The sequence below is a fragment of the Eublepharis macularius genome, chromosome 5, assembly GCF_028583425.1.
Source record: "Eublepharis macularius isolate TG4126 chromosome 5, MPM_Emac_v1.0, whole genome shotgun sequence".
In the NCBI taxonomy this organism is placed as follows: domain Eukaryota; kingdom Metazoa; phylum Chordata; class Lepidosauria; order Squamata; family Eublepharidae; genus Eublepharis; species Eublepharis macularius.
The window spans coordinates 29,983,296-30,009,986 of NC_072794.1; the positions used below are offsets into that span (position 1 = coordinate 29,983,296).

The window sequence follows — 26,691 nt, forward strand, 5'->3', positions numbered from 1 at the left end:
GGAGGGCATATAAATATATTAAACTAGCTTGATTCTCATGCTTTGCTACAGCATTTAACTACTTTAAATCCAGTTATAATACTTATGGGTATGTAACATGTTTTTGTGTGTGGTGTTTTTTTGTTAGTTTTGTAGCATAGTAGCATATACCAAGCTTTACAAAGGTGTTTGGGTGGGCTGAGGTTCTGGAGCAACATCACTGGAGCCCCCTTTGAGGAGAAGCTTGTGGTCTGGGAAGCCAGGAGGGTTGAGCATGTTTAGGAACTCCACAGGGTAGTGGACTGCATCAGCCATTTGCACCACTGAGTCCACAGATCTGTAGTCCATTTCTGCCCCTTCGAGGAAGTCTTGGGGGTCATTCTTGGGGGTCAGAATGGCACGCTTGCACAGCTCATCCATGGACTTCTCCGTGATAGTGACGATAACAGAGTATATTGTGGCTGTTAGGTCTGCTAGGGTTGTCACTACAGTGCCTAGGCCTGCAGGGACGGTCACCTTTCCCTTGTACTCGGGACTTGCTGGTACTTGGCCATCACTGCTCGGTGCACCGTAGTACGATGTGCATATTTCTTTGCTGCATCTCTAAGGTGCTGCCCCTTCGAGGAAGTCGAAGGAGTCGAGGAAGTCGAGGAAGTCTTGGGGGTCATTCTTGGGGGTCAGAATGGCACGCTTGCACAGCTCATCCATGGACTTCTCCGTGATAGTGACGATAACAGAGTATATTGTGGCTGTTAGGTCTGCTAGGGTTGTCACTACAGTGCCTAGGCCTGCAGGGACGGTCACCTTTCCCTTGTACTCGGGACTTGCTGGTACTTGGCCATCACTGCTCGGTGCACCGTAGTACGATGTGCATATTTCTTTGCTGCATCTCTAAGGTGCTTCGTCCTTTTAGCATAGGTGTAGCACAAAGTCTTCCAGGAGGCTTCTTGGGGGCAGTAAGAGGTGATGGCTGCAAGAGGTGTGAGGTGGAGTTGGACTGAGGGAGGGGTGGTGGGGTGGGCACTTTAGCAGGTTCATATGAGAGGTTCACATTGAAATGGTCCCTAGAAAGGTCGTGCACCATCTCCCCATGAACATTTAAAAACTCAGTCGCCATACTGACTTTTATATAAAATCCCCTTTCAGGAGTGTAGTTTCCTTTACCTGATTTTTACCTCAGAACTAGTTCCACAGCTGACCCATCAGCCTGCCAGCCACACGGGAAAGCCAGGCCCCACAGGGAGATTGGCAACCGTAGGGGGGAAGATTGGGAGGTGTATTTGTACCTCAGGACACATTCCATGACTGGGAGTCATGGAATGTGTCCTGAGGTAGTGCATGTGTCCTGCATACTGTTTAGAATGTTGAGATGATGACCAATCAGGCCACATATGCAAATGACCTCAGGGAAGAGTGGCTCAGTTGGCAGTTGGTGGGGGGGCGGGGAGAGGAGCACCCTGCCAGCCACGCAGGGAAGCTGTATTCCTATGGGAAAACACATTTTACCCCTTTTTACCCCTTTAGGGGGCGAATTTCTTAAAATCCCTTCTTACTGAGCCTCTACATCATGAAAGGAACGTTCTCCCGAAATTTCATGTTTCTAGGTCCAGGGATTTGGGCTGGGAGTTGATGAGTCAGTCAGGACACTTGTCTCTCTCTCTCTCTCTCTCTCTAGATAGATAGATCGATAGATCGATAGATCGATAGATCGATAGATAGATAGATAAAACAAAATGCACTCCAGCCCATCTATTCTTTGCCTCTAAGGTATGGTCTACACCTGCAGCAGAATGAGGTGGTAGAAATTCTGAACTTGTAGACTGATCTGTATGACTTCAGGCTGCACATGAGGGGGATGCTATTTTTAAATATCTACACATTCAAAAATTCCATAAATAGGAAACAAGCATAGTAGTGAGAAGGCTAGTCTAGACATGACTTTTTCTAAACTCACAATGACAAAAGTTAGCACAGGCGCAATGCAAACTGTAGCGGCCAGGAGCTGAGAGCTTATCAAAGTCAAGATTTGCTCTGTTGTATTTGAAACTATTTGCAAATGATCTGATAATGAAATACAACGTGAGCATCATTAAACTTTATTGTACAGAACAACCGATAGGCTATTGCATTAATTTGAATTAAAATCAGAACAGGACAATGTCCTTAGAACAATTTTCTTAAAATGAAAACCAAATACACAACTAACTTCTTGTCCAGTAGTGATGCTGACCTATGAGACATCATTATACACGTTAAATATAATAAAAAAAATATTTCCATCAATTTAAGCAATAGTTTAATTCTCCATGAAATAAGCATTTCTATAAACATTTTATGTTCAATTCAAAAATGTAACAAATGCTTTTTTGCACTTTAGAAAGATATAAAACAAGTATGGTTTCCAGACAGACACAGGAATCATCTGAAAAGTTTGCCTGACCCGTCAAGACTGTGGATCACTTTTCATGTAAATGTTCTGGACACATTTTATTAGGAATGTCTCCCGTTTCTTGCTTGTCCCACTGAAATTACTGGGAGTTGCAAAAGAACGCAAAGAGTGCAATAATACACCAGGAAGTTCTCCTCTGCAAGCCCCTGCTCACTGTAAAGGCGCAGGAGGAATTTCCTAGAGAATTGTGCTCCAGCTTTGCTTGTTGGCAAAAGAGAACACAGAAAATCATCTCCCTTAGTTGAAACATAACTTACGGAATTCTTAAAAGTAAAGGCAGCATCGAAGGAGACATAATTTTATGACATGTTCTCATTTAGTAACTTCACAAGAATGTTTTAAAAATATTACTATTGTTCTGCTTATAGATGTGCCTTGAGATCCAGGCCTTGAAAGAGTAAGGTTCATGGTTGCAGAGTGTAATGACAGATGGATCTGAGATGGATCTGAGACACCAGTCCCTTTTCTGGCATCATGATGGTGTGCTTTTTCTTTGTTATGTCACCCTGCCTGCCCCCCTTTCTCTTTTCCACCAAAGGGGAAAAGCCCCTCTATTTATGCAAGATAAAAAACAATTATGAATAATTTTAGCAACATACTAAACACTTAGTTCTGAATTATTTGTTACCCATCTTTTAACACCTAGGCATACAAAATAACGTGTCAGATATGAAGGTATTGGGAATGTGGCTTTGGGCAAGGCAGCTGGGAAATATTCCATGTAAAAACAGGATTCTTTAAATAACTTCCCTTTAGAAAGGGCCACATCCGAACAAATGAAAGACACCGAAGGAATATGTTTCAAGGCTGGCTCTCTGCCTTCCCCTCTCCCATCTCTCTTCCCCCCACAGAAGGTGCCTTGGGAGGAAATGGGGCTGCAGCTGCTTTGTTCATTGTGCTCTCTTGTGCTTGGAATCTGGCTGCAACTATGTGCTGCCCTCTTTGGGCGAGGACGGCACTGGAGGCTGCTGCTGAGGAGGTGCCGGCGGCGGCTGTGTGCCAGCTGCAGTTTTGATAGAGTTCAGAGTTTTGCTAAACCAAGAGTTTTTGGCTGCTTGGATTTCACTCATAAGGGCTCCTCTCTGGTGCTCCAGTTCCTAAGGAGGGGGCAAAGAACTAGTCAATAAAATAAAGCAACAGTAACTTCAGAGCTGTTTGTATCCAAATCAGTCACATTAACTGATGATGACCCTGTCTAACTTCAATAAACAAACGTTTATTTAGAACTATGCATTATTGAAATTATAAACGTAACAACATCTATCCACTTGCATTAATCTTCCTACCAAAATGTGGTGTTTTTCTTCTGTGTGATGACCACGACAGCCAATGTTGTGCAGAGTAAAATAATAAGTACAATATTGACAACAAAAGATTTCAGTGTAAATGCTTTTAAAAGTTATCATAGACATCCTTTCTTCTATAGATCTGAAAGTAATACCACTTTTTTTTAAAAAAAAAACTAGATTCATTTGTTTCCTGAGGAAGGAAAAACCAAGCAATATTGTTCCTTGAATTTGAACATATAAACTATTTAAAACCTTTCTATGCCATCTTCCCACCCAATTCAGGGTCCCCATATTTGTAACATAAGAGTATGCAAGTGCTGATACAGGCAAATAAGGATAATGTCTGTCACCCTACGCACATTTACTCTGATTTGCTCCCCAGTGAACACACACAGGACTGAAGCCTGAGTGTGCCTGATGTAAAACACACTGCCATAATAGATTTAGAGGCTATACCTTTAAAACCAAGCATCAGAACAGCTCAATTTAATCTTGCATTTAAAAGGACAATCTCACAGAAACACGTTTGTTACACCGCTATAGTTGGATTTTTCCATAGATTAACATGGTTACTTATTAATGCAAAGCATTTATTGGCCTAATATGCAAGTCTGCTAGATTTTCAAACCAAACTAAAAGGATTTTAAGGTCTGACATGCCTTTCAGGAATTACACTGAGGTGTTCAGTGTCACAGTAGCATGAACAGAGATTACTGGGTGGAGTGAAATAGAGCTGGGATGCAAGGGATGAATGGTTTGTTGGGAAATTGGGAAAGTCAAGAGTCAGAGACAAAGATCAGATGAAAGTAGAAACTGCAGGTTCCAAAGAGCGAGCAGAAGCTATGAAACGGAGAATACAGGACACAGCATAGCCACTGAATCCCAACGGGCTGAATGATCCACTGTTCCATCTGTACCAGTATGTTCCTGCAAATCTTTCCCTCCAGTCCTTACATACAGAGAAGCTGGTATCCATCCCTCTGTTTATTAGTTGAGCTAAATGCCTAATTGTGAAGCCGTGGAAACAAATTAATCTTTGGCTTGTTAAAATTCTTTGCTAATATACAATGTTTTCATTAAAAACAGAGATGGTTCAATGATGCAATAAGGTGCATGCAATAATTGGAATAAAATGCTTTTTTTGCAATGTTAAACACTGTTTATATTTTCAAAAAGAGTCCAGTAGCACCTTTAAGACTAACCAATTTTAATTATTATAGCAAAAGCTTTCGAGAATCAAGTTCTCTTCATCAGATGCCTGATCAAAACTGTTTATATTTTGAATGCCTTCATATTTTTGACTATTTTTTCTAAAATAAAAAGAAATAAAGGAGATGCAATTATTTGTTTACCCAGATGGGGAAAGTACACTGAGGTCACCAATACAATGAGGACTCATATTAATCAATTACACATGCTTTCTGGAGAGATCTTCAGTACTAGAATGCAACTTGAAGCGGCTCCTCTCTGCTCTCTGGTGGCCCTTCTAAGGTCCTGTAAGGCCTTACTTTACTTCTTTCAGAAAATTCAGCACGTTACTCTTGTAGCAAACTCACCTTTAAGACTAATACATTTATTGCAGTATGTACTTTTAATAAGAGTCTGGTTTCTACCTACAGTTCATAGTATTAATATAGCATATTTCAAATGCTCACAGACTCTTATCTTTACCCATGGCACAATATTTATTTATTTATTAATTTACTAGCAACAAAGCCGTTGTGGGAAAAAAATACAATGGGCTCTAGAAAAGGGAGGGCGGGCAGGCTCCTCCTCCGTCACTGATTCCAGCTGGTGAAGAAGTGGGGTGGGCATTGTCATTTACTCCATGGTGAAGGGGTGGTGGACTTTGCTACCTGCTCCATGCCTGATACATACCGGGTAAAGAGGGGGCCATTACCTCCTGTTTTGTGCCTGACTACAGCTGGGTGAAGAGGGGCAGGCATTGCTGCCTGCTCCGAGCTTGATCACAGCTGGGTGAAGGGGGGTGGGCATTGCCACCTGCTTCCCACTGGGTAAAGGGAGGAACAGGCATTGCCTCCTGCTCTGCGCCTGATTCTGACAGGTGAAGGTTGGTAACAGGCTTTACTACTTGCTCTGCTCATGATTCGAGCAGGTTGGGGGGGGCAGGCACTGTTGCATGCTTGGCTCCTGACTCTGGCAGGGTGAAGACAGGGTGGGCATTGCCACCTGCTCTGCTCATCCCAGCTGGGTGAAGGGAAGAAGGGCATTACCTCCTGCTCTGCACCTGATCCCAGCCAGGTGAAGGCACGAGGTGGGCATTGCCACCTGCTCCACTCCTGATCCCAAATGGGCAATGGCGGAGGGTGGGCATTGCCACCTGCTCCGCCACTAATACCTGCTGGGTTAAGGCAGAGGGAGGGGCATTGTCACCTGCACCACTCCTGATCGCAGTCGAGTGAAGGAGGGCGGGCACTGCCATCTTGTCTGCTCCAGATCCCAGCTGGGTGAAGGAGGGGTGGGTATTGTCACCTGCTCTGCTCCTTCTGATCCCAGATGAGTTAAGGTAGTGGGTGGGCAAAGCCACGTGCTCTGCTTCTGATCCCAGCTGAGTGAAGGGGGGTGGGCATTACCAAGTGCTCCGCTCCTAATACCAGCTGGATTAAGTTCGGGGGTGGCATTGCCACCTGCTCTGATCCTAATAACTGCTGTGTTAAGGTGGGTGGTGGGCATTGCCACCTGCCTCACTCCTAGTACCAGCTGGGTGAAGGCTGGAGGCAGGCATTACCACCTGCTCCCATCCACTCCTGGCCTGAGCTTCCCACCATGGCACATTTTCTGGAGGGACATGGTGCTTTGCCTACACTTCCCTCCATGGCAGCGCTCTCTGGTGGTGCACCAGGGTATAAAGTGAGTTGCCTGAAACACGCTTACTCAATTATATAGTAAGATAGTCCACCTTTCTCACTGAGACTCAAGACAAATTACATAGTGTGAGATGAGTACAATCGACATGTCCATACAGTGTCAAGGACACTTCCATAAATAATACCACAGGATAAATAAATACGAGTTTACAAAGACATAGCATTAGCAAGGATCCAATACAGAGTTGAAGAATTGTTGAAACTGAACATACTCAATTCTAGGACTGACATTAGACAACACATGAAGAACAGGTAGTATATAGGAGTACATATTTAAGGCAACATATAATATGCAAGGCAACACAGTGGTGAAGTCTATGGTCCATAACTCATTAGCAAAGCATCTGAGACCCCCTCCCTACAATACCACCCTCCTATCTGAGTCAAAAGCCTTTTTAAATAATTCAGTTTTGCATCATTTGAGGAAAGCCAGAAGAGTAGCTTATGTGATATATGTTGAGGAGGCTGGAATTTTCATCATGTGCACAAACTGACTCCTAAAAACACTTTCCTGGGGATTACTTTCAAGTAGACCTGCTTAGCTTTGACCCCTCAGTTTAAATGTCACATGAAGCCATGGTCTGATTAAACTACCAATAGTTAACTGGTCATCTGACCAATGTTGTCTCCAAGCTGTGCAGTATTGTGAGCCAAAAATCTATTTCTTGAGCAGAAACAGCGACTCGCATTAAAGTTTTGAGCACACCTCCTTTAAAAAAAATTATTTCAGTCAACGAACATACAAACAAAATATAAACTATTTTAATTTGTATTACAAATCATATGTTTATATGAAACATACTTCTAATTGGTTGTAACATTTCATTTGACTGTTGGATAAATTAGTTTTTAGAAGCTCATAAAAATCTGAGAATGAATTTTTTTAAACTGTATTTTAGGAATGCTTTATACATTATACCTGGAAACAGAATCAAGTCAAATTTCATTACAGAGACTGTTTTAATTTAACTTCTCTCTTCTTCCTTTCTGTTTTCTAGAACCTAAAAACACTGTCAATATTAATATTATTCCCATTAGACATGTGCAGTTTAATTCTCATTTAAGTTCTCCAGGTGCAGCACAAAGCCTCTCTCTGCTCTATACCCCAGATTAAAATGCTTCTCTCGCATTTTATGTAAAATATTAGCTAGCTTCTGTGGTAGCTGATCTGGATTTCAAAGCCATGCCAATCAGTTCCTTTATCTGGCAACACACACCTTTCGCACACACCTTTTATCTGGCAACGCACACCTTTTGGGGGACTGTGTACACAGTCATAGTTTTTATGATTTGGCATGCAGGAAGGGGCAATCTGAAAAGCTAGGCAGATAAGGGAGTGTGAACCAGTGGCTTCTTTCTGTGCTGAGAGCTTACCCACACCCACTGTGATGCTAGCCAATGAAAAATTACTTGGCAACATCATAGATCCAGAGGATCTAGGAAGTTGGCAACTTCAGTGAAGCTTTGCCCTTCAGCTAGAATTACAATGCATGCTAGGACCACAGGTGGGCCTTTACAGGAAAGGCCAGAGAGGTCTTGCAGGATTCATTAAGATGAGCCAGAGCTGAATGAGCTGAATCCTGGCTCCACAAACCAACCAGTTAACATAATCCATGGTTTTGAATTACATCTGAACCAAATCACAGGGTTCAACCCCTAGCTAAGAAGGTTCTTGATTCATCAATAACAATTCCCGAAACTCTGAGCAGGTAAACAGATCCTTAAAAAATATGCAGGCTTTTAAAAGACAGCCTCCCTCTCTCCTTCTTATAGTATCAGCTGAAAGCAGTGCATGTGCTGGTGGTTTAAGAGGCAGTTTTTCCCCTGTGCAAAAATGTGCTCTCAAATGCAGTGGTTGGCTGCCTTGTTACATAATGGTGTCCAATATAATGGTGTCCATGTCAAAGAAACAGCTGTTTGTATCTCCAGCACAGCTAAAGAGTAGTGCTGGTGCCAGCCACTGCACAGTAAACTGGGAGATGTCCCACCGGGCATTTGGTGGGGGCTAGGCTGTCCTCTCGCTGGCCATACCACTGAAGACCCTCCACCACCCATGCAGGACAATGCTGCATTTTAATATTTAATATTCTACACCCGCCAATTTTAATGGTTTTTATACGATGTTTTAATGTTTTTATAATGTTTTTACTGTTTTTAATTTGTTGTCAAACTGCCCTGAGCCCGTCTGACAGGGAGGGCGGTCTAAAAATGTAATTAATTAAATAAATAAATAAATAAATAAATTTTCAGCCTATACAAAGAGATCACGTCACCTGTATTTTGCATTTGGCTTCCACAAGTTGTAGTTTGGTCTGTGCCAGGTCCAGCTCCATCTCCCTCAGCTGTTTCTTAAGGGCATCCTTTTCATCATCTGTTTCCACCCCTTGGCTTTCTCTAGGCACAGCAGGAGCTTTCAGCGTCCCTTCTTTACTGAAGATTTCACTGCAGTGTTTGCAAGCCATCACCTTGCCCTGAAACACAGCCAGTTATTAGACTTGAGAATGGCAATTTCAGCTAAGCTAATGTCTTGGTGGCTGTGGCAAAATCACTGAGCAACAGTCAGGCTTCCCCGTGTGATTCTTCTTGGCCAAAAAGTTATCAGCTGTATCCAAGATGGCACAATAGCAACATCATCTGGAATTGATCTTGTATGACGCTCCAGAGACTACCACATACCAACTCTCAGAAGCCTCTTTACTGATGCAGTATAGAACACACTGCTTTCTCTTGCCCTGCAGCAGCATCTTCTCGGAGTGCCATGTGTCATAAGTGCCATGTGTCATTATACCCCAAACTTTTGCTTGAATTATTGTGTATATTCAAAAATCATTTGGGGCACATGTATGTTAAAGTTTAGTAAATTGTCATATTTCTCAGTCCTCCCCTCTTCATAAGGCTACCTATAATTTTGGTTTTTTGTTAACACTAATTTGCCTAAAATGCACATATTCTGAACAGGAAGATGACACATTTCTAAAGGGTAGGGGAAGAAAAGCCTGGGTGGAATTATGATTTCATTTTTCCAGAGACAGGGCTGGCTAGGAGAAGGAGGAATACAAGCATCCTCTAGACTGATTCTGCCTACTGATGTGAGAACCAAGTTATCAAATGCCAAATGGGAGCAAGGAATGAGCTTGTCAGTTCAGGTTTTACTTTAAATCAATATAAACTACAAGAACAAAGAGAGAGATTCTACCAAGTTCCAGAGCATCTAGGAGGGCAAGGCCTTTCTGACGTGCACTGCCAGCCATTCCACCAGAGGCAGGCAAGAGTAGATTTATTAGGAATAACACATTCTTCCATTTTGTCAGTTGCTATGAGAACTCTTATAGTTGAAAAGTGACCTATTTATTTATTTATAATATTTCTATGCTGCCTTTCCAGAGTCCTGCTCAAGGTGGCATTCAAATAAAACCACAATATTTTTTTAAAAAGTCATTGGACTCAAGTAGCAAAAAAAAAACCCCTACCTGTGAAACAGAAGCAGACTATGAAATAGCTGATAAGAGACAGGTAGGTAAAGCACCTGTGCAAGCACCGAGTCATTACTGACCCATGGGGGGGACGTCACATCACGATATTTTCTTGGCAGACTTTTTATGGGGCGGATTGCCATTGCCTTCCCCAGTCATCTACACTTTACCCCCAGGAAACTGGGTACACATTTTACTGACCTCGGAAGGATGGAAGGCTGAGTCAACCTTGAGCCAGCTACCCGAACCCGGATTCCGCCGGGATTGAACTCAGATCGTGAGCAGAGCTTGGGCTGCAGTACTGCAGCTTACCACTCTGTGCCACGGGGCTTTTTTGATAAGAGATAAAAACCCCTAAAAGATGTATTTTGGTCTGGTGCATAAAAGCAAGTAAAGTAGGTGCCAAGCGGGGGAAGGCATTTCAAAGGTGAGGTTCCACCACATAAAATGCCTTGTCTCTAGTCACAACATGCTTGATGTCTGAAGGTGTGGGCACAGACAGCAGGACTTGAGAGGCAGATCTTAACTGTTGCACTGGATAGCATGGAAGGAGATGGTCTTTCAGGCACCCTGGCCCCAAGCCATTTAGGGCCTTAAAGATAATAACAAGCACTTTGAAGTGTGCCTAGAAACAGATGGGTATCCAGCACAGTTCTTGCAGCACTGAAGTGATAGGATTCCTATAACCTACCCATCTGTAACCAACCCCTGTAGCCTGGCTGCTGCATTTTGGACCAAATGATATTTCCCAAACCATTTTCAAAGGCCGTTCCATGTAGTACATTACAACAATCTAACTTGGATGTGATCAGAGCATGGATCAGTGTGGCCAGATCACTGTGGCCAGTAAATGTAATAAATATTTTTTAAAGAAAAAGCGGAGATCAAGAACAGTCTTCGCGAGAAAGGCTCGAGTTTGCAGTTACGAAAGCAAGATTCTGCTTTGGCCTTGGCAGCAGTTTCACAAGTCGCTCTGCCAGGGGCAAGGCTAAGAGAGGATTGCAGCTCATACGCCTCCACGTCAGGGCATTCTTCTGTTGTCAAAACCTTCTAAAATAGATGAGTCATTCTAATCTGACATGGCCTAGGCCCCTGGAGCAATATATGTTAAGGTAATATATATGCCATATACTTTATATTTTAATCCGCTATCTATTGTTTGATATATGTTTTTTTAGCTCTGTTTTTAATTGGTTTTATGGTGTATTTTTTATCATGCTTGTTTTAACTGTTAGCAGCCTTGGTGTCCCTGATTTGGCAGAAAGGAAGGGATATAAATGTTATAAATAAAAACAAACAGAGCCAGTTTGGTGTAGTGGTTAAGAGCGTGGGACTCTAATCTGGAGAGCTGGGTTTGATTCCCCACTCCTCCACTTGAAGCCAGCTGGGTGACCTTGGGCTAGTCACAGTTCTCTGGAGCTCTCTCAGCCCCACCCACCTCACAGGGTGTTTTGTAGTGGGGATAATAATGACATACTTTGTAAACTGCTCTGAGTGGGCATTAAGTTGTCCTGAAGGGCGGTATATAAATCGAATGTTATTATTATTATTAAAACAAACAAAGGAATTTCTTGCAGGAGGTGTCATTCGCACCTCTTGTTATTTTGACCAGTGGGAGAACCTTTCTTTGACTTCTTAGCTGTTCGCTAATCCCACACAAGTACTTAATCTTCACCTTCAAAGCCCTCCATGGCCCTGCCCTCCATCTCTCTTCACTTACATATGCTGAAAACAATCCTGATGGCAACCTTCATTCCTTCAGCTCCGCCACCCTCAGCCATTCCAAGGTCTGCTCTCTCAAGCCACTCCACTGTTTGCTCTCTTCCTGCCCCATACACCTCAAGCTGCCCCCTGCCCCCCTCGCTTCCTTCAGGTCTGTCCACAAAAGTTCCATTTTCCATGAAGCTTTGGGCAGAACCCCTCACTATGCCTTCTTTACTGAAAGTAAGCATAAGCATCTGTAGTTGGAATGAAGCATATTCTTCCACTGTGTCACACCTCCACTTGCCTCCTCTCTCTATATAGTGTCTCTTATGTGAATCTTTAGATTGTGGGTGCCTTAGGACAGGGGCCAGTTGCCTTATACTTCGAAAGCTCCATGCTCATTAAAGATGGACTAGAAGGAGAAACGAGGATGCTGGAGACAATCTCCTGGGGATATTCCATATAACCAGGGCTTTTTTTCTGGGAAAGGAGGTGGTGGAACTCAGTGGGTTGCCCTTGGAGAAAATGGTCACATGGCTGGTGGCCGTGTGGCTGGTGGAGGGCAATCTAAATTCCCCTCTGTCTGGAGATCAGGGGGCGGGGCCACCAGCCATGTGACCATTTTCAAGAGGTTCTGGAACTCTGTTCCACCGCATTCCAGCTGAAAAAAAGCCCTGCATACAACGGAGTACCCCTCCCTCTGCACCTAGCAAAGAACGAGAAGGAATTTTCCACTAAAGCAAATCTGCCTTCTACGTCGTACTCAAACATGATTTTGAGTCCCTCAGAAAAAAAATCCCTTGTCACCACTTCACCTCTAAATTTCCTAAATTCCTTCTGGATTTTGATTTCGGAAAAGGCAGCTTCAAACAAAAAAGGCAATTTCACACTTTCTTTTTAGGGCAAGTGACCTTGCAGAAGTGTCATCAGTTGACATCATTTTCCTAGTCATTGTACTCAAGAAAAAAATGGGACAGAGTGAGCTTTTATGGATGGAGATGCTAAAGGGCACTGAGAGGACAACAGATGAGGCTACACTGCCTTGTTGATCCAACAAACAGGAAGTATCTGATGAGGCCGGGGAATTTGGAAACAGTTGCTTCCCCTTTCTTGAGAACTAGATGGGACTCCACCATTTTTTTTATCTATGGGAGAACACGGAGGGCTTCTGCTATTATGGCATGAAAGAAATTATCATAGATCTACCAATACCAATGTAGGAGGATGTTCAGTCTTTAGGATTCCTGCACTTTTAACTGTTGCAGGTGCAACTTTGCAAAGCTTTGCAGCGCTGTGACAAGCCGCACTTGCACCTCTGCAACTGCGGAAAGCAGAAGGCTGAACATCCTAGTGTAAGATAAGAACATAATTATCATAGTAGTATGTTAAGGTGGCAGCCACTGGCCCTGGCCTCTGTCATGGAAAGAGCCCCTGAATGTCTTCTCTCAGAGCCAAGCTAAAAGTGATGAATTAAACTTGAACGGCAAGTGAACAGACTCGCGTGTATTCCTCCCTGTTCACTTGCGCTCCACTTGATCACGCAGTGCCTATATGGAGTTGTTATGGGCCATTTCAAAGGAGTGTGCCTTCCCTTGCAACAGCCAGCTTGCCGACTTATAACAGTGCAATTGTCAACAATGTCTGACTATTCTGTGGTAGTGACATCTCTGCTTACCTTCACAACCTCCAGTTCCTCTTTACTGGCTGTCTGCTGTTTCTCTAGCCTGCTACTCAGCTGGGAACAAATCTAGGAAGAGAGAGCATGATATTCTCAATAAAAATTCATTTTTCAAAGAAACAAGAAACTGAACACACTTTAACAAGGCATCCACATTTTAGCTCCCTACCACCTACTCTAAGGCCTTCATTTCCTGACAGATGACTGAGGAATGCACGCAAGGCTGATGATTAAACTCTACAAATTAGAACTGAGGAGTTGCACCCTTAACGGTGTGAAGGATGGGACAAACAGATTAGAACTGGCTTAAAGCTTATGGCCAACAGATATGAACAGTGGGGGAAACCTGCCTTTTACTGGACTGTGCTGGGAGGTGGCTAAGTAATTTTATCCTCAGAAAACTGAAGATTATAATTTGTGGATTTTCTTGTAAAAATTGCAAGAGCTCTATCTCAGGCAATTCTGATTTCCTAGAAGGTTAAACAGACTGAATGGTAAGCTGAGAGATTCAAAAACATCAAAACACATTACTTGTTTATATTCTGCAATGATGGCAGTGGTCTTCTTTATTTCGGATTCTGCCTTCTCAAGCTGTTTTCTGAAGATTTCCTTCAGCTGCACACAACGGGAGAAAGTATTAATACTAGGCGTGGACAAATATCTCCGCAAGCAAGAACGCAATTACTTTCTTGAACACACCCTTCATCTACAATAAATCTATTGTGTGGCATATTAGCAATTCCCACTTCTTAGGAAATCTTTGCAAGAAATCTTAATTCCTAGGTTGAGCCTGAACATTTGTTAGGGTGTAGTAATTTCTCTCTCAGGCAATATTGTAATTATGTTCTCCAGGCTGTGATACAATATTGACCAACCAGAGATGGTAATCACAGCACAGAATGGTTTCCAGTTACAGCTGGAGGAAACAGTTGGGAAGTTCTCATCAATTACAATGAGTTGTTGGCTCTTTCCTTTCTCCAGCTCCATCTTTGTTCTCTAGAATTTGGGATGGCCTACACCAGACCCCCCCTCCCCCGCAAAAAACCCTTTTAACAGGGCAGAGTAGCATGATGGTCCTCTGATTACAGCCAAGGATATGAAAACAAGCAAAGCGCTTTCCACAATAATAAAATGTCACAAAGCATGTTGAGAATAAAAAGCCAGGAAGGCTCTAATCCCCTTTCATAAGTGCCTTTCCAGGTCCCTGTCATATCCCTGATGCAAAGTACAACATCTTTGAGAACTGCTATGCCCGTGAATTATTTTAAAACACTGTTAAACTATTTTAAACATCATTTAACTATTTAAACACTATTTTAAACACTATTAAACAGGTAACTATTTAGCTACTTGTGATAGGACAGAATGGGAAAGAGAACAAAAAAGTCAAATACTCCAGGATTTTTTTTCCTTTTGAAGTCTTGATGATGATGATGATGATAACAACACTGTGCTTATATACTGCCCTTCTGGACAGATTAGTGCCACACTCAGAGCAGTGAACAAAGTCAGTGTTATTATTATCCCCACAATGCAGCTGGGGAGCAGGGGCTGAGAGGCGTGGCTTACCCAAGGCCACCTACTGAGCTCATGGCAGTAGTGGGATTCAAACGAGCAGAGTACAGATTCATAGCCCAGTCACTTAACCACTATGCTACAGCAGACAAAGTTATTTAAGCATGATTATAGAATATGGGAAGAGATGTTCCTAAGACTAACGTGTAACATGTCTCAAGAAAGACACAGCTTACAGGGTCTTATCCTGCCACTGACATACACTGAATGCATGCCACGAGTTCTTCATGTGATGACACCAGGCAACCTTCTGTTAAAAATAATATCGGCTGCATGCTCAAAATTAAGTCATGCAGATTAACTGACTCTTCAGAATAAGAGAGATCTCATGTATGAACCTTTTTGCAGATGATGAAAATGTGCATGGCTTCATACTCCTTAGACAGACTAGAGGACGTTTAACCAAAGCAAAGAAACCAGCCTCAAGCACAAATTTGACTCCCACAGTCCTTTTCCACATGGGTTATTTGCCCTCTGTTTAGCCCTATACAGTATCAGATGTTTTCCAGATGTTCACACAGAATCTGGTGCCTTTGGCAGTCAGCCCAATAGTATTCTGGGCTTTGTACTACTTTTCTGAGTGCTGCGTAGCCAAAACTTTTTCTCCAATGGAATTTAACGCCAGCTTTTACTCCAGTGCAGATGTTTTCATGTGCCTTTTGTTGCCCCGCCCACTACACAATGATTGGTCTTTTTGCCTCTTTCCCTCCTACTGACGAGGAGGATAGAAAGCAGTGACAAGGTAGACTGAGGCTATGGAGTGGAGGAGGCTGGCCCAGAGTGATGCACTATGGCAGGGCTAAAAAGGGAGAGGGAAGAGTGTGGTGGGAAGGGTGGCAAAGGCAGCACCGGGCTGGGCAACGAGCTGCTACTGCTGTCACCGCCTCTTCCTCCACTGCCTTCGTCTCCTCCTTCAGAGCCGACTTGGCCTTGTGACATCTACCAGATCTGCATCCAGAGCACACTGGCCCGGCTCTTTTGCTCAGGCTGGATTCAAGTCATGCTGGGATCCATCCCCACAACTCCTTCTTAAAAATTTTTTTCCAGTCATCTAAGCACTGCTCTTGGCTCAGTGATAACGTGCCCTCCTCAGCCTTGCATGATAACATTTACTTTTGAATGTTTAAAATTTTTATTATTCATGTATTTCTATTGGTGCATTTAAATGGTCTTTCTTAACACATGCACTCAACTTCCTTTCTACAGCTTACGTTTTGTTTTGGGTAGAGCTAATGGCAGTTCTCATACGGGGTGATTACTGGAGAATCATCACTAAGGAACATTCAGCCTATTCGCTGCCTGGGTGGATAGAACCATCCAATTAGCACAGAGCATGTAATTGGGCAGCATCTTCGACACCAGCAACGAGGAAAGAACTGACAAACTATCATTCTTCCAATCAAAATTCTTCTTTTGATAAGAGGGAAAGACCATCCAGAAAATCAAGGCAGATTTATTGAAGGGAGAAAAAATCTGACCCTGAGGTGGAGGTGCATCGCACAACAAGTAATAATGGACCAAAGAAATGAGCTTTCACTTCTAAAAAAAATTCGGGAGTAAAGCAAGAGTACTAAAAAGGCCACCTTCTCAAATGGCACTTCTTCTCACCAACAATTTGAGGCACAACCTACTGAGAACTTCGCCAGAGGAAGCCTCATTGCAATGAATGGAACCTGTACAAAAGCACTCCCGGATCACTGGTGTCTCTCTGACATCCAAACATACACCCAAATGCTACTTCCCGAGATGGCCACACATTGCCTTGTAGCAGGGCTATGCCATGTGAAATTGTCTTTAGCAGTCTGAGGCATATTTAGCTAGAATTTTACTTTTCTGGTTCATGAATGGCATTAAGTGCTTTGTACACAGATTACTGAGCCCTTCGCCCACACACACCAAGAAAGAGTTTTACCTGGGCTGTTTCCTCTTCCTGTTTCCGTTTCTCCTCTTCAGTTTCCACTAATTTCTGTTTTGTCAGGAGCAATTCTTTGTTCAGAACGTCTGCCTTGTCTTCAGCCTGAGAATTCAAAGAAGGGCTTAGCTATACAAGACTGATACTTGAAAAGTGGTAATTTGGGATGGGGCAGATGCCCACATTCTGCCTCATTCAGAGACTAATCCTTCCTCGCTCCTTGGGATTTGGTCCAAACATCTTCCATTGACACTTGTGAATTTTAACAGAGCAGAACTCTTAAGGGCAGAGAAGGAATGGCCCTCTTCTTGCCTCTCCCCTCCCCTCCCTTTACCCACTTTTCCCCACCAGCATGTGTGGAGATTGCTGATTCTGGAAGATTTTTTTTTTAAACTTGGGCACTTAAGGACAGTTCTCTGAGTGCCTGGATCAAGACAAAGAGACCAAAAGTACACATCTCTAGGCTTGCAGAAATTAAGTCAGATGGCGTCAAACCGCACAAGACAAAATACACTTGAATTACACTCAAATTACAAAATACACTCCAATTACCTGTGTAATTCGAATGTATTTTGTCACGTGTGATGAGGCCCCATGTTAGAAGTCTTGTTTCTGAGGGTATACTCTAAGCCCAGAGGTGGGGATTTGTAGGCTCTCAAAAATAACCCACTTAGAAAGTGATCTCCGTGCCTTAGCTTTTAACTTGTTCAGATTGCTCATCAGAAGTCCACTTGATCTGACAAGTCGTCTGAGGGAGTGGTGATCCTGTTTAGATTGCAAACAATAATTGTATTTTGCAATCAGTTTGACCTCAGTCTCGAGCCATCATTTTCAAGATGGAAGGCTGGGCCCCTTAACGATGTGTGGAAAGCTGCAGCCATGTGTATGTTGGTGTATAGGGGCAGCAGACCCCTTATAGCCCAGTTCACAACCCAATGATGAACAACAATCATCAGGATGTACTTCTGTGTACAGAAACAATGAATTAGAAGACAGGATGTCCAACTATTCATCTGCAGGGAAACTTCCTTTTCTAATATTCTTCCTTCAGAGACTTGGCACAGCATAGATCCACTCCCTTTACTAGAAATGTTTTCCCTCTAGGCTGAATGCCAGCCTCAGATACACAGGGGACTGACAAAGGGGCTTCCTACCGCAATTAAGAGAATTCCTGGCCTCGTATGAAGACTCTCAGCTATAGAAGACCCTCTCTTATGCCCCCATGTTAGCACAATCCTGTTCTTTGGGTGTGAGGAATTCCATGGAATTCTCCTCTGACAAAAATTACTTAATGGGGAAAGAGCACACATCAAGGTTGAACATATAGCAGCATATGTTTTTTTCCTAGGAAAACACCAGCAAGGTGGGCACTGGGCTGTGCATGAGAGAATAAAATATTATTCAACCTGCAGGTAGCAATGATAATAATTTGTACTTATAAAATGTTTTCCTATAGGCTGAAAGCTCTTTTCACACATCATTAATTTTTAAAAGAACCCCAGAAGGGAGAATACTGTTACTGTGTGGCAAGATGCTCACAATAGTCTAAGCCCAAAATGCATTTTCTCATGGATTTCAAAGCTCTGATCCATACTCTTATCATAGCTCTGAAATGCTTTAGGAAATTCTGCCTCTTACTCACAAAAATGCTATTTAAAATTCTGTTAGCCTTCAGTTTTGCAAGCAAGGGCCAGAATATAATTTTGAACAGCATTTCAATCTGAACATCTGTATTAGTCAATCAGCAATTAAGTAGGGAATAATTATTATATGCTTGCAGTGACATCTATATAGAACAATGACATCCTGTTTACAATTATAACTGACTCCATCCCCTCCCCCAGCCCAACAGTCAATGGATGCCAAAAAGCCTGGAGACAATATTCATGTTTGAATTCTACTCTCCAGTTGCTTTAGGCAAAGGAGTAAAGCTGATGCCTGGTTATAAAGGAAGGCTTTTTTCACCTGGTCCAAGTCATTTCGCAGAGCAATTTTGCTCGTTACAAGTTCATGCGCAAGATCGTCATTCTCTTGCTCAAGCCGCATGCTGGCTTCCTGAAGCCTGCGGTTCTCCTTCTGCAGAAAAAAGAGAAGCCACCAAAAACAGGAAGTTAACCAATACTGAGCAAGATTAAGAGAAAGTAAATTTATTCGGGTGTACAAAAACTCAAGAAGACAACAAGTGATGCGAGGAGGACAGGATTGCTGCTTTAAGCTTCTTTAAGAGGAAAATGAAGGTAGCAGTGCAGCAGTTTCAAAATCTCATCTGACCCTTCCTGTTTAGAAGACTGGAAAACACACACCACCTTCAAGTGTACTTTGGAAATTAGTAATGCCACTTCCGTTCCTGCAGTGTTATGCTATACAAGATTATTTAAGTGCAAGACTCAAGAAACAACACAGTGACTGTAGTTTCCTTGTAAATTTTTTTTAAAAACCATTTTATTTATTCTATTTTTATTTCATTCTCCCCAGTGGGGACCCAAAGCAGCTCACATGGTTCTCTTCTCCATTTTATCCTTGTGAGGTAGGTTAGGCTGAGAGTATGACTGGCCCAAGGTCACCCAGCAAACTTCCATGACAGAGCGGGGATTCAGACCTCGGTCTCCCAGATCATAATCCAACACTCTATCCATGACACCATACTGGCTCTCATTCTACACTAGGGCCAAGCATAAAATCTGACATGAAGGATACAGTATTTAAGGTGACAATCATTACGAACATTTAATCTGGCTCTACTTATCTCATTCCTTTTAAAGATATTCCCAGTGAACAGCAACTCATTAGCTCCCTAGTTTCAGATGAATCAGATTAGCCTGAATGACTTACACACATGTTCTTTTAGCTTCTTCCAAAACCTGAGTAAGGGAAACCTAAGTTTACACACCTCAAACCTGTTGATGAGGGATACAAACGGAAACGCAGCTTATTTTTGGTAATGCTTAAATGTTTGTTGAGGCACAGTGTACAAGAAATGGAAATCACTGGATTGATGCACCTGCTGAAAGTGACTATGAAATGCTATTTTGTGCTTTATATTTTTCCCTGTTTATTTGAATTATATTTTGTTTGTTTAAATTATACTTAGGTTAATGTTTGTAAACTTTGGGTCCCCACTGTCGAGAAAAGTGAGGTATTAAATTTCCTAAATAAATTTGTAAATGCCAGAACTGCAGGAACTAGAATATTTCTAATTCTAAGGGATGAGCTGGTTGCGTAAATATCAGTTGCTGGACATGCTACATGGGTAAATGTACCTAACTGGCAATGCATAAAGGTGTGGAAGCAAGAGACCCTATAAACAAACAGTGTGAAGGTTATGCTTCCTTAAGACTTGGGCTCTAGCCTCAGAGCTCTTATAACAGTACAATGCCTGGAAGAATGAAGCAGCAGTGTAGATAAGAAGCAATTATGGTTGCCAACTCTAGCTAGGGAAATTCCTGGAGATTGGGGGGCAGAAACTGGGACTGCAGAGTTTGAGGACGAGAGAGTTCAATGGGGGTGTGAAGCCATAGCATCCAAAGGTACCATTTTCGCCCAGTCTGGAGAAAGTCAGTTGCAGTTCCAGAACTCTAGGCCCCACCTGAAAGTTGTCAACCCTAGCAACAATAGACATCTTTATTAGGACATTTTCCACATGGGTTATTTGCCTTGAGTTTGATGCTGTTAGGAAATGGATTTTTCTCTCTGCTTCTCTCTGTACCCCCTGGATTTTACTTGGCTTTCTCCAATATTTTCTAAACCTGTTTGGCTGCAAATCTTTGAGAAAGACCACAGCAAAGCCTGGCTGAGTCCCATACGGATGGGGAAGTTTGTATGTTCTCTTTGGTTGCTGAGATAAAAGGGGAAAGGAAGATCTCTACAACAAACAGGTTTTTTAAAATGACTTTTTAGTAACTTATTTCTTAAATGAAAGCTGGAAATTCAAACGACCCGATATGCTAATTTATTTCCCTGTCTTTAAACTGTCAAAATCTTTCTGTCTTTAAACATCAAAATCAGGATTACAAATACACAAAACTTTTCTGATTTTTACTTATAATTATTATGTTCAGCCTGCACCAATACTTACTTTACTTTGTCACTGTCTTAGTGCTGGAATAATAACTGTAAGTGGACATTTTTTTCTCATATTTTAATAATATAATAGTAATAACATTCAATTTATATACTGTCCTTCACGACAACTTAATGCCCACTCAGAGCAGTTTACAAAGTATGTTATTATTATCCCCACAATAAAACACCCTGTGAGGTGGATGGGGCTGAGAGAGCTCCAGAGAACTGTGACTAGCTCAAGGTCACCCAGCTGGCTTCAAGTGGAGGAGTGGGGAATCAAACCTGGCTCTTCAGATTAGAGTCCCGAGCTCTTAACCACTACACCAAACTGGCTCTGAGTTTGGATTTTGGATGCTCATAATGCATAAGTGATCCAGCAATACCTCCGAGCATCTCAAAAAAACGCACATTTAAAGCACAATGATTTGTGTCATTCTGGCTGGTCCTTCTAAAAGGTACTACACAGATTTTATTAAAGGGACAAAGTACTAGATTCACTACATCTATACTCAAGCTGCAAAGGAATAGAGCTAGAGTCATTCCCAACATGATATGCTGAAAGGAGAAAAATTAAGTTAGTATCTGAAAACAATCCTAGAACTTCAAATATGTGTAAGGTGAACTTTGTATGCAGGTGTACTGTGCTACATGCAAAATACTAGTTCTATGTAAAAAGTAGCCACAGTTCTGTATTTTTTAACCACAATATGACAGGAAGACCAGTTCCTTAAACGGAGCCAGCTGACAGGACAGAAACCGAGAGCCGACATGGTGTGGTAGTGAGTGTGCTAGAAAGACCTGGGCTCAAATCCCCCCTTCAGCCTAAAACTCCATTGATACTCATGGGCCAGTCAGCCTAACCTATCTCACAAGGTGTTGGAGGATAACACCGGAGGGAGAAAATATGTATCCTGCCTTTTCTTTGGAGGATAGATTATCCATCTATAGATTTTTATCCTAGCATTCCTCCGAAGTATGAGATAGAAAAGGGGTTCAAGGTAGCAACTTTTCTGCTCCAATTAAAAAACAAAACCACCAGACTAAATTAGGTGTAAACGACCGTTGCAAATCTTGAGGTAAGCCGGTAGAAAGACAACTAATAAGTCTTTTGATTCTTCTTGCAGCTTTCATGACAGCTGACCTTCCTAAACAAGTTTGCTTTCTATCTTTTGCTATGTGCTAGCCCAAAACTTTGGTGTCTGCAAAGCAAGAAGCACAAATGTGAGCTCCAGACCATGGCTCTATAGTCACAGACAAGTGGGCAAGCAAGCAGTGTGGTAGGAAGTGCAGTGTCCTCCCCACAGTGATAAAACCATGTGCCAAATGTAAAGATGAATGTTTCTTATCTGTTACAGGAAATGACTGCATGTAAGCTCTGAAGTCCAATATTTTCCTGTTTTCTGCCTGATGGTCTCTGTCAATCTGCCGTTTATCCCTTTGTGCTCTAAATAGAAAGTCTAGGAACCAATTTTAACATAATTGTTTTCCTCCAAAGACTCTGTCACAAGGAATAATCATGTCATGTTGGAATCAGCCCTTGCTCCCCCATAACCCCAGGGATGAAGAAGTTGCTGCTTTTTCTGAACACAGTAAATAAATGAACAAAACACTTAAATTCTCAGAAACAGTGAGAATTTCAAGAGGAAAAGACACTAAATTATGCCTCTCAAGGAATAAGCAGGATAGTTTTGTGGGCTCTGGGGAATTTTAAGATTTAATTTAACACCTTGTTAACTCTACTACTCTCTGGAAGCAAGACATTCATAACCACGCCTTGGGTTTAAACAGAGACTTCCTCTAGTAATGCCCCACAGTGCTGTAACACTACCTGCCGTAAAATTGTTATACCCCAAAATATCAATTGTAGGTCTCTAATAACAGCAACAGGAGGGAGTACAGCTGGGGAGACTGCTTGTTTTCAGCTGCCAAGGAGGACACTGCATTTCCCAAACAGAGAGGAATATACAATATACATACAGATCAAACTTACCTCCACCAAAGTCACAGAGCAACTACTTCTTTCAATCATATATATAAAGTTAAGAGAGAGAGAGAGAGATGGGGTAATCCAGTGAACTTTAAATACCAGCGAACGATAATTAGGAAGTAAACGAAGTTTCAAGTTGTCAGTTCTGCTGTGAGGGGGGTGGAGGTTGACTTGGTTCTTTAAAAAATGAGTAACTTATTCCTGTTCTGAGCTATTAAAGCAGTTGGAAGGAAGTTTGAAGCCAGAAGGCAAGTTCCAACTCAGGAAAGCCAGTATAATGCCCTAAACTCCACCCTCAATCATCCTCTTCTAGCATGAAGGATGGACATATTAGGTGGATTAGCCAGGCTGATTGCACTGTTGTTCCTAAAGCCGGGTGTGACTCAGTGTGTCAAGCACCTTGCCAAACGTCTTCATTGTCATATTTCATTGCAACAGAGCAGATATTTGGACACTGAGTTCCTTTAATGCAGGATATTTTAAACATGAGTAAAAAGAATAAATATTAATGTAAAAAATGAGAATAGTAATAGTGTGGTGGGTGTGGGGAGACCTAAGAACAGGTCCCTATTCAGTCAACATGATCTGTATGTAAACTTGAACACCCACCTAATCCACCTCACAAAGCTGTTGAGAAAATAACATGGGGGAGGGTTACCATCTCCATCACCACCTCCTTGGAGGAAGGGTAATTTAACCATCTATTATCATCATCAACAACAACTACTCCTGGATGTCAGCTGGTATGAAATCAGTCCAAAGGAGAATGTATAAACACAAGACAAAAGACTGAAGACTACTTACATCACCAGACTGTAAAAGCTAAAGTTAGCTTAGAAATTTTGTAGAGCACAGTTTTTTCCACAGTGTTGTCTGTTGCTAGGTATAATTTAAAGTCACACAACTCTTTCAGAGAGTCATAATTCATTTTTTTCTTGAAAATAAAAATGATACTCAAAGAATAACTACTTTCCCTCCTCCCCCTGCAGTCAGGAGATTAGCCTGCCACACAGAAATCACTTAGTTTTCCATATTCCGAACAGTTAAAACAGATTGATATGCCAACCCTTTACACAATTAAGCCAAAAGTAAGTTTCTCAGAATTAGGTGTATTTACATCCAACTCAGCATGTTCTGAGATTCCAGAAAGCTAGCCCAAGACATTTTGATTCCCAAGCCAGGAAACTCAACGAGTGCCTCCATCATACTAATGAACACGGGACACAATGCTCTAAATTCTCCTATGCAAGCCTTAGTGAAACAAATAAATGTCTTTGACAACTGAATCAGATTTATTACCCACTCTACCTTACTAAAAAGCATACTAAACCAAATCAATAGTGTTTCCTGATCATTTTTTCCATTGATCATTTTCTGCAAGTTCATGTGTATACTTTAGTACATAACCTGAAATCCAGCTCTTGTCCTCCAAAATAAAAATTAAGAGTGATATATATTTATTTTAATAAGTTTATTTATTTACTGGGATATATGCATCTCCCAGCACAATTCACTTGCTTCACACTTCTCAATGTACTGCTTTGATTACAAAATACCCATTTAAAACCATAAAGAGTTTGTCAATATGGCTATCAGCTTCTGTGTCTTTTTACAGGAAGCCATAGGAGACACAGGCAATCTCAAGACTCTGGATTGTGACAGAGTGCCACTTTTTCACAAATGGAAGAGGTAATTAAATGTAGATGTCTAAATTAGATACCCAATGCCTACTCTCCCTCCTTTTTTAATGAAAGAAAACAAGCAGGGCCTGCTGCAGGGGTGGTGGGAGTGAAAGTAGAGAAGTGAAGGAGAAGGAATGCCTACTCCATCCCTGCCAGTCAGTTCTGCACTCTAAACAAAATCCCCTCAATAATTTTTTTTAACAGTAGGATTTCAAACATGTCTATGAGGATAAAGAAGTTTCAAATCCTGAGAGGAGAAAGATAAATGTTGGTGAGAGAGATCTGGAGCGGAGAAATGATAGTCAGGTAAATGGTTAAATAACCCTCCTCCCCTCCTCTAGCTTTCTGATCTCAGTATCACATCAGTCTGGCCCCCACTCAGATGATAAATGCAGCAAAGTGAAGTCACCCAAGGCAGAGGTCTCTTCACTAACAGAAAAAGTATGGCATTGTAAATTAAGCGCCCCCCCCCCTGCCCAAACATCATGAGGACGACTACATTTGTTCTGAAAGGGACAGACTATTGAGTGTAGCTGAGTGTCAGTTAAAGGGAAAAGGAAGGGGAGGAGATATCAGCCTGTTCAAACTCCTGTCAATTTTAGGTAACACTGGAGAAGGAGATGGGATGGGATAGGACTTCCAATTTTCCTTCTCCCTACCATTATTCCTTGTGGGTCCACAGCTTCTCAGAGCACTAATATGGAAGCCTGCGCTAGTGCCTACTGTATAGTTAAGCCCCTAGTGCAGCCATTTCACCTGCTCTAGAGGCATGGCATGTTTCTAATGTCACAGGAGCTATACAGGCATAAGTACCTACTGAGGACTCTTACATTTCTTTTTCAGTTATTGATACAATTATGCTTTGTGTTACTATTTTATGCTGTTATTGCTTATTGTGATGGTTCTTAAAAAATAGCCATTTTTAATGGCTATTGGTCTATTTAATAGTCTATTCCATAATGTTCGCATCAGTAGTCTACACACACTTGAGAAGTACGTTTGAGTAACTTGCAAAAAATAGGTCCTGTTATGTGAACTGGTAGATCATAACTTGCAATTTTCCAGATTCATGGAAGAGAATCTATAATCTCACACAGGTTCTTGGCTCCCACCCGATACCATTCAGAGGAGAAGACTGCTTGCTTTACTAGCATTTCCTTCAAACATTGAGTATCCACATATCATTTGAACAGACTTTCAATCTGTAGCACCAAGTTAACAAAAAGCATTGAAGCAACTAGAAAGCTAATAGTTATGGGTGGAATTTTCTTTGCAACAGTCTACCTTGCCAGATATTGCTCATTTCAGAACAGACTACATCAATATTTAGTGGCATAATTATATTTATATTTAGTGGCGTATTTAAAGGAAATAACAAGTACGATTACAGCAATAGGAACTGTCAACTTTTCACTATGAAAGACTGTTTTTAAAAAAGAAAAATACAAATCCTGAACTCATAACAAGGATGTCCTTGCCAACATCAATAAAACAGGCACTCATGCCAGATGCAATGCAAGGCTGTATACAGATATACTTATATGGAATGCTTTGTAGGACACCCATCATCCTCTTTCTAGCTCCAGATGTCAACTTTCAGAATATCCAGCATTTCTGTTAACAAAACAGACTTCAAAATCACAAGCCATCTGATGAGTTTGTAGAGTTTGAGCACAGGAAAAAAAACCCATTTAGGTCAATTATTGTGCTCCCTGGTTGGGGGCTCAATGCCTATTTTAGTCAGTTTTACTCTCTGCCCCACAATCCATGTTCCAGGGCTTTGACTCTAGGCTGTTTCAAAAGCACCTCTCCTAATGAGGTGATGTGTCCCCCACCTACCCACTCTGTTTAAACAAACAAGCAGGTCTGAGGCACAGCCAGATTGCTCTAACTAGAGCCACTGACTTGACTGTCAACAGTCTCTTCCTGCTTCCCTTTATAGGGGATAGCTGGGAGGCAAAGAAACCAGGGAAGCTCATTTAGCTTTGGACAGCCTTCTTCCAAAGTGCAGCA

At 42.0% G+C, this 26,691-nt stretch overlaps 1 protein-coding gene across 13 annotated transcripts in view; it reads right to left on the reverse strand.

Moving 5' to 3' along the window:
* Positions 1-2,052: 2,052 nt before the first annotated feature.
* RABGAP1L (RAB GTPase activating protein 1 like) overlaps positions 2,053-26,691 on the reverse strand; it is a 225,614-nt gene continuing 200,975 nt past the window's right edge. For 12 of the 13 annotated variants that reach the window (XM_054979085.1, XM_054979079.1, XM_054979081.1 and 9 more), the window contains 6 exons: positions 18,913-19,023; positions 16,948-17,052; positions 13,992-14,075; positions 13,458-13,529; positions 8,879-9,076; positions 2,053-3,525 (listed from right to left, as the gene is read on the reverse strand). In XM_054979085.1, coding sequence (XP_054835060.1) covers positions 3,355-3,525; positions 8,879-9,076; positions 13,458-13,529; positions 13,992-14,075; positions 16,948-17,052; positions 18,913-19,023 — 741 coding nt within the window. In that variant the 3' untranslated portion in view covers positions 2,053-3,354. Of the gene's footprint in view, positions 3,526-8,878; positions 9,077-13,457; positions 13,530-13,991; positions 14,076-16,947; positions 17,053-18,912; positions 19,024-22,999; positions 23,391-26,691 lie in introns of those variants that run through there. The other variant, XM_054979095.1, reaches the window with a different exon arrangement.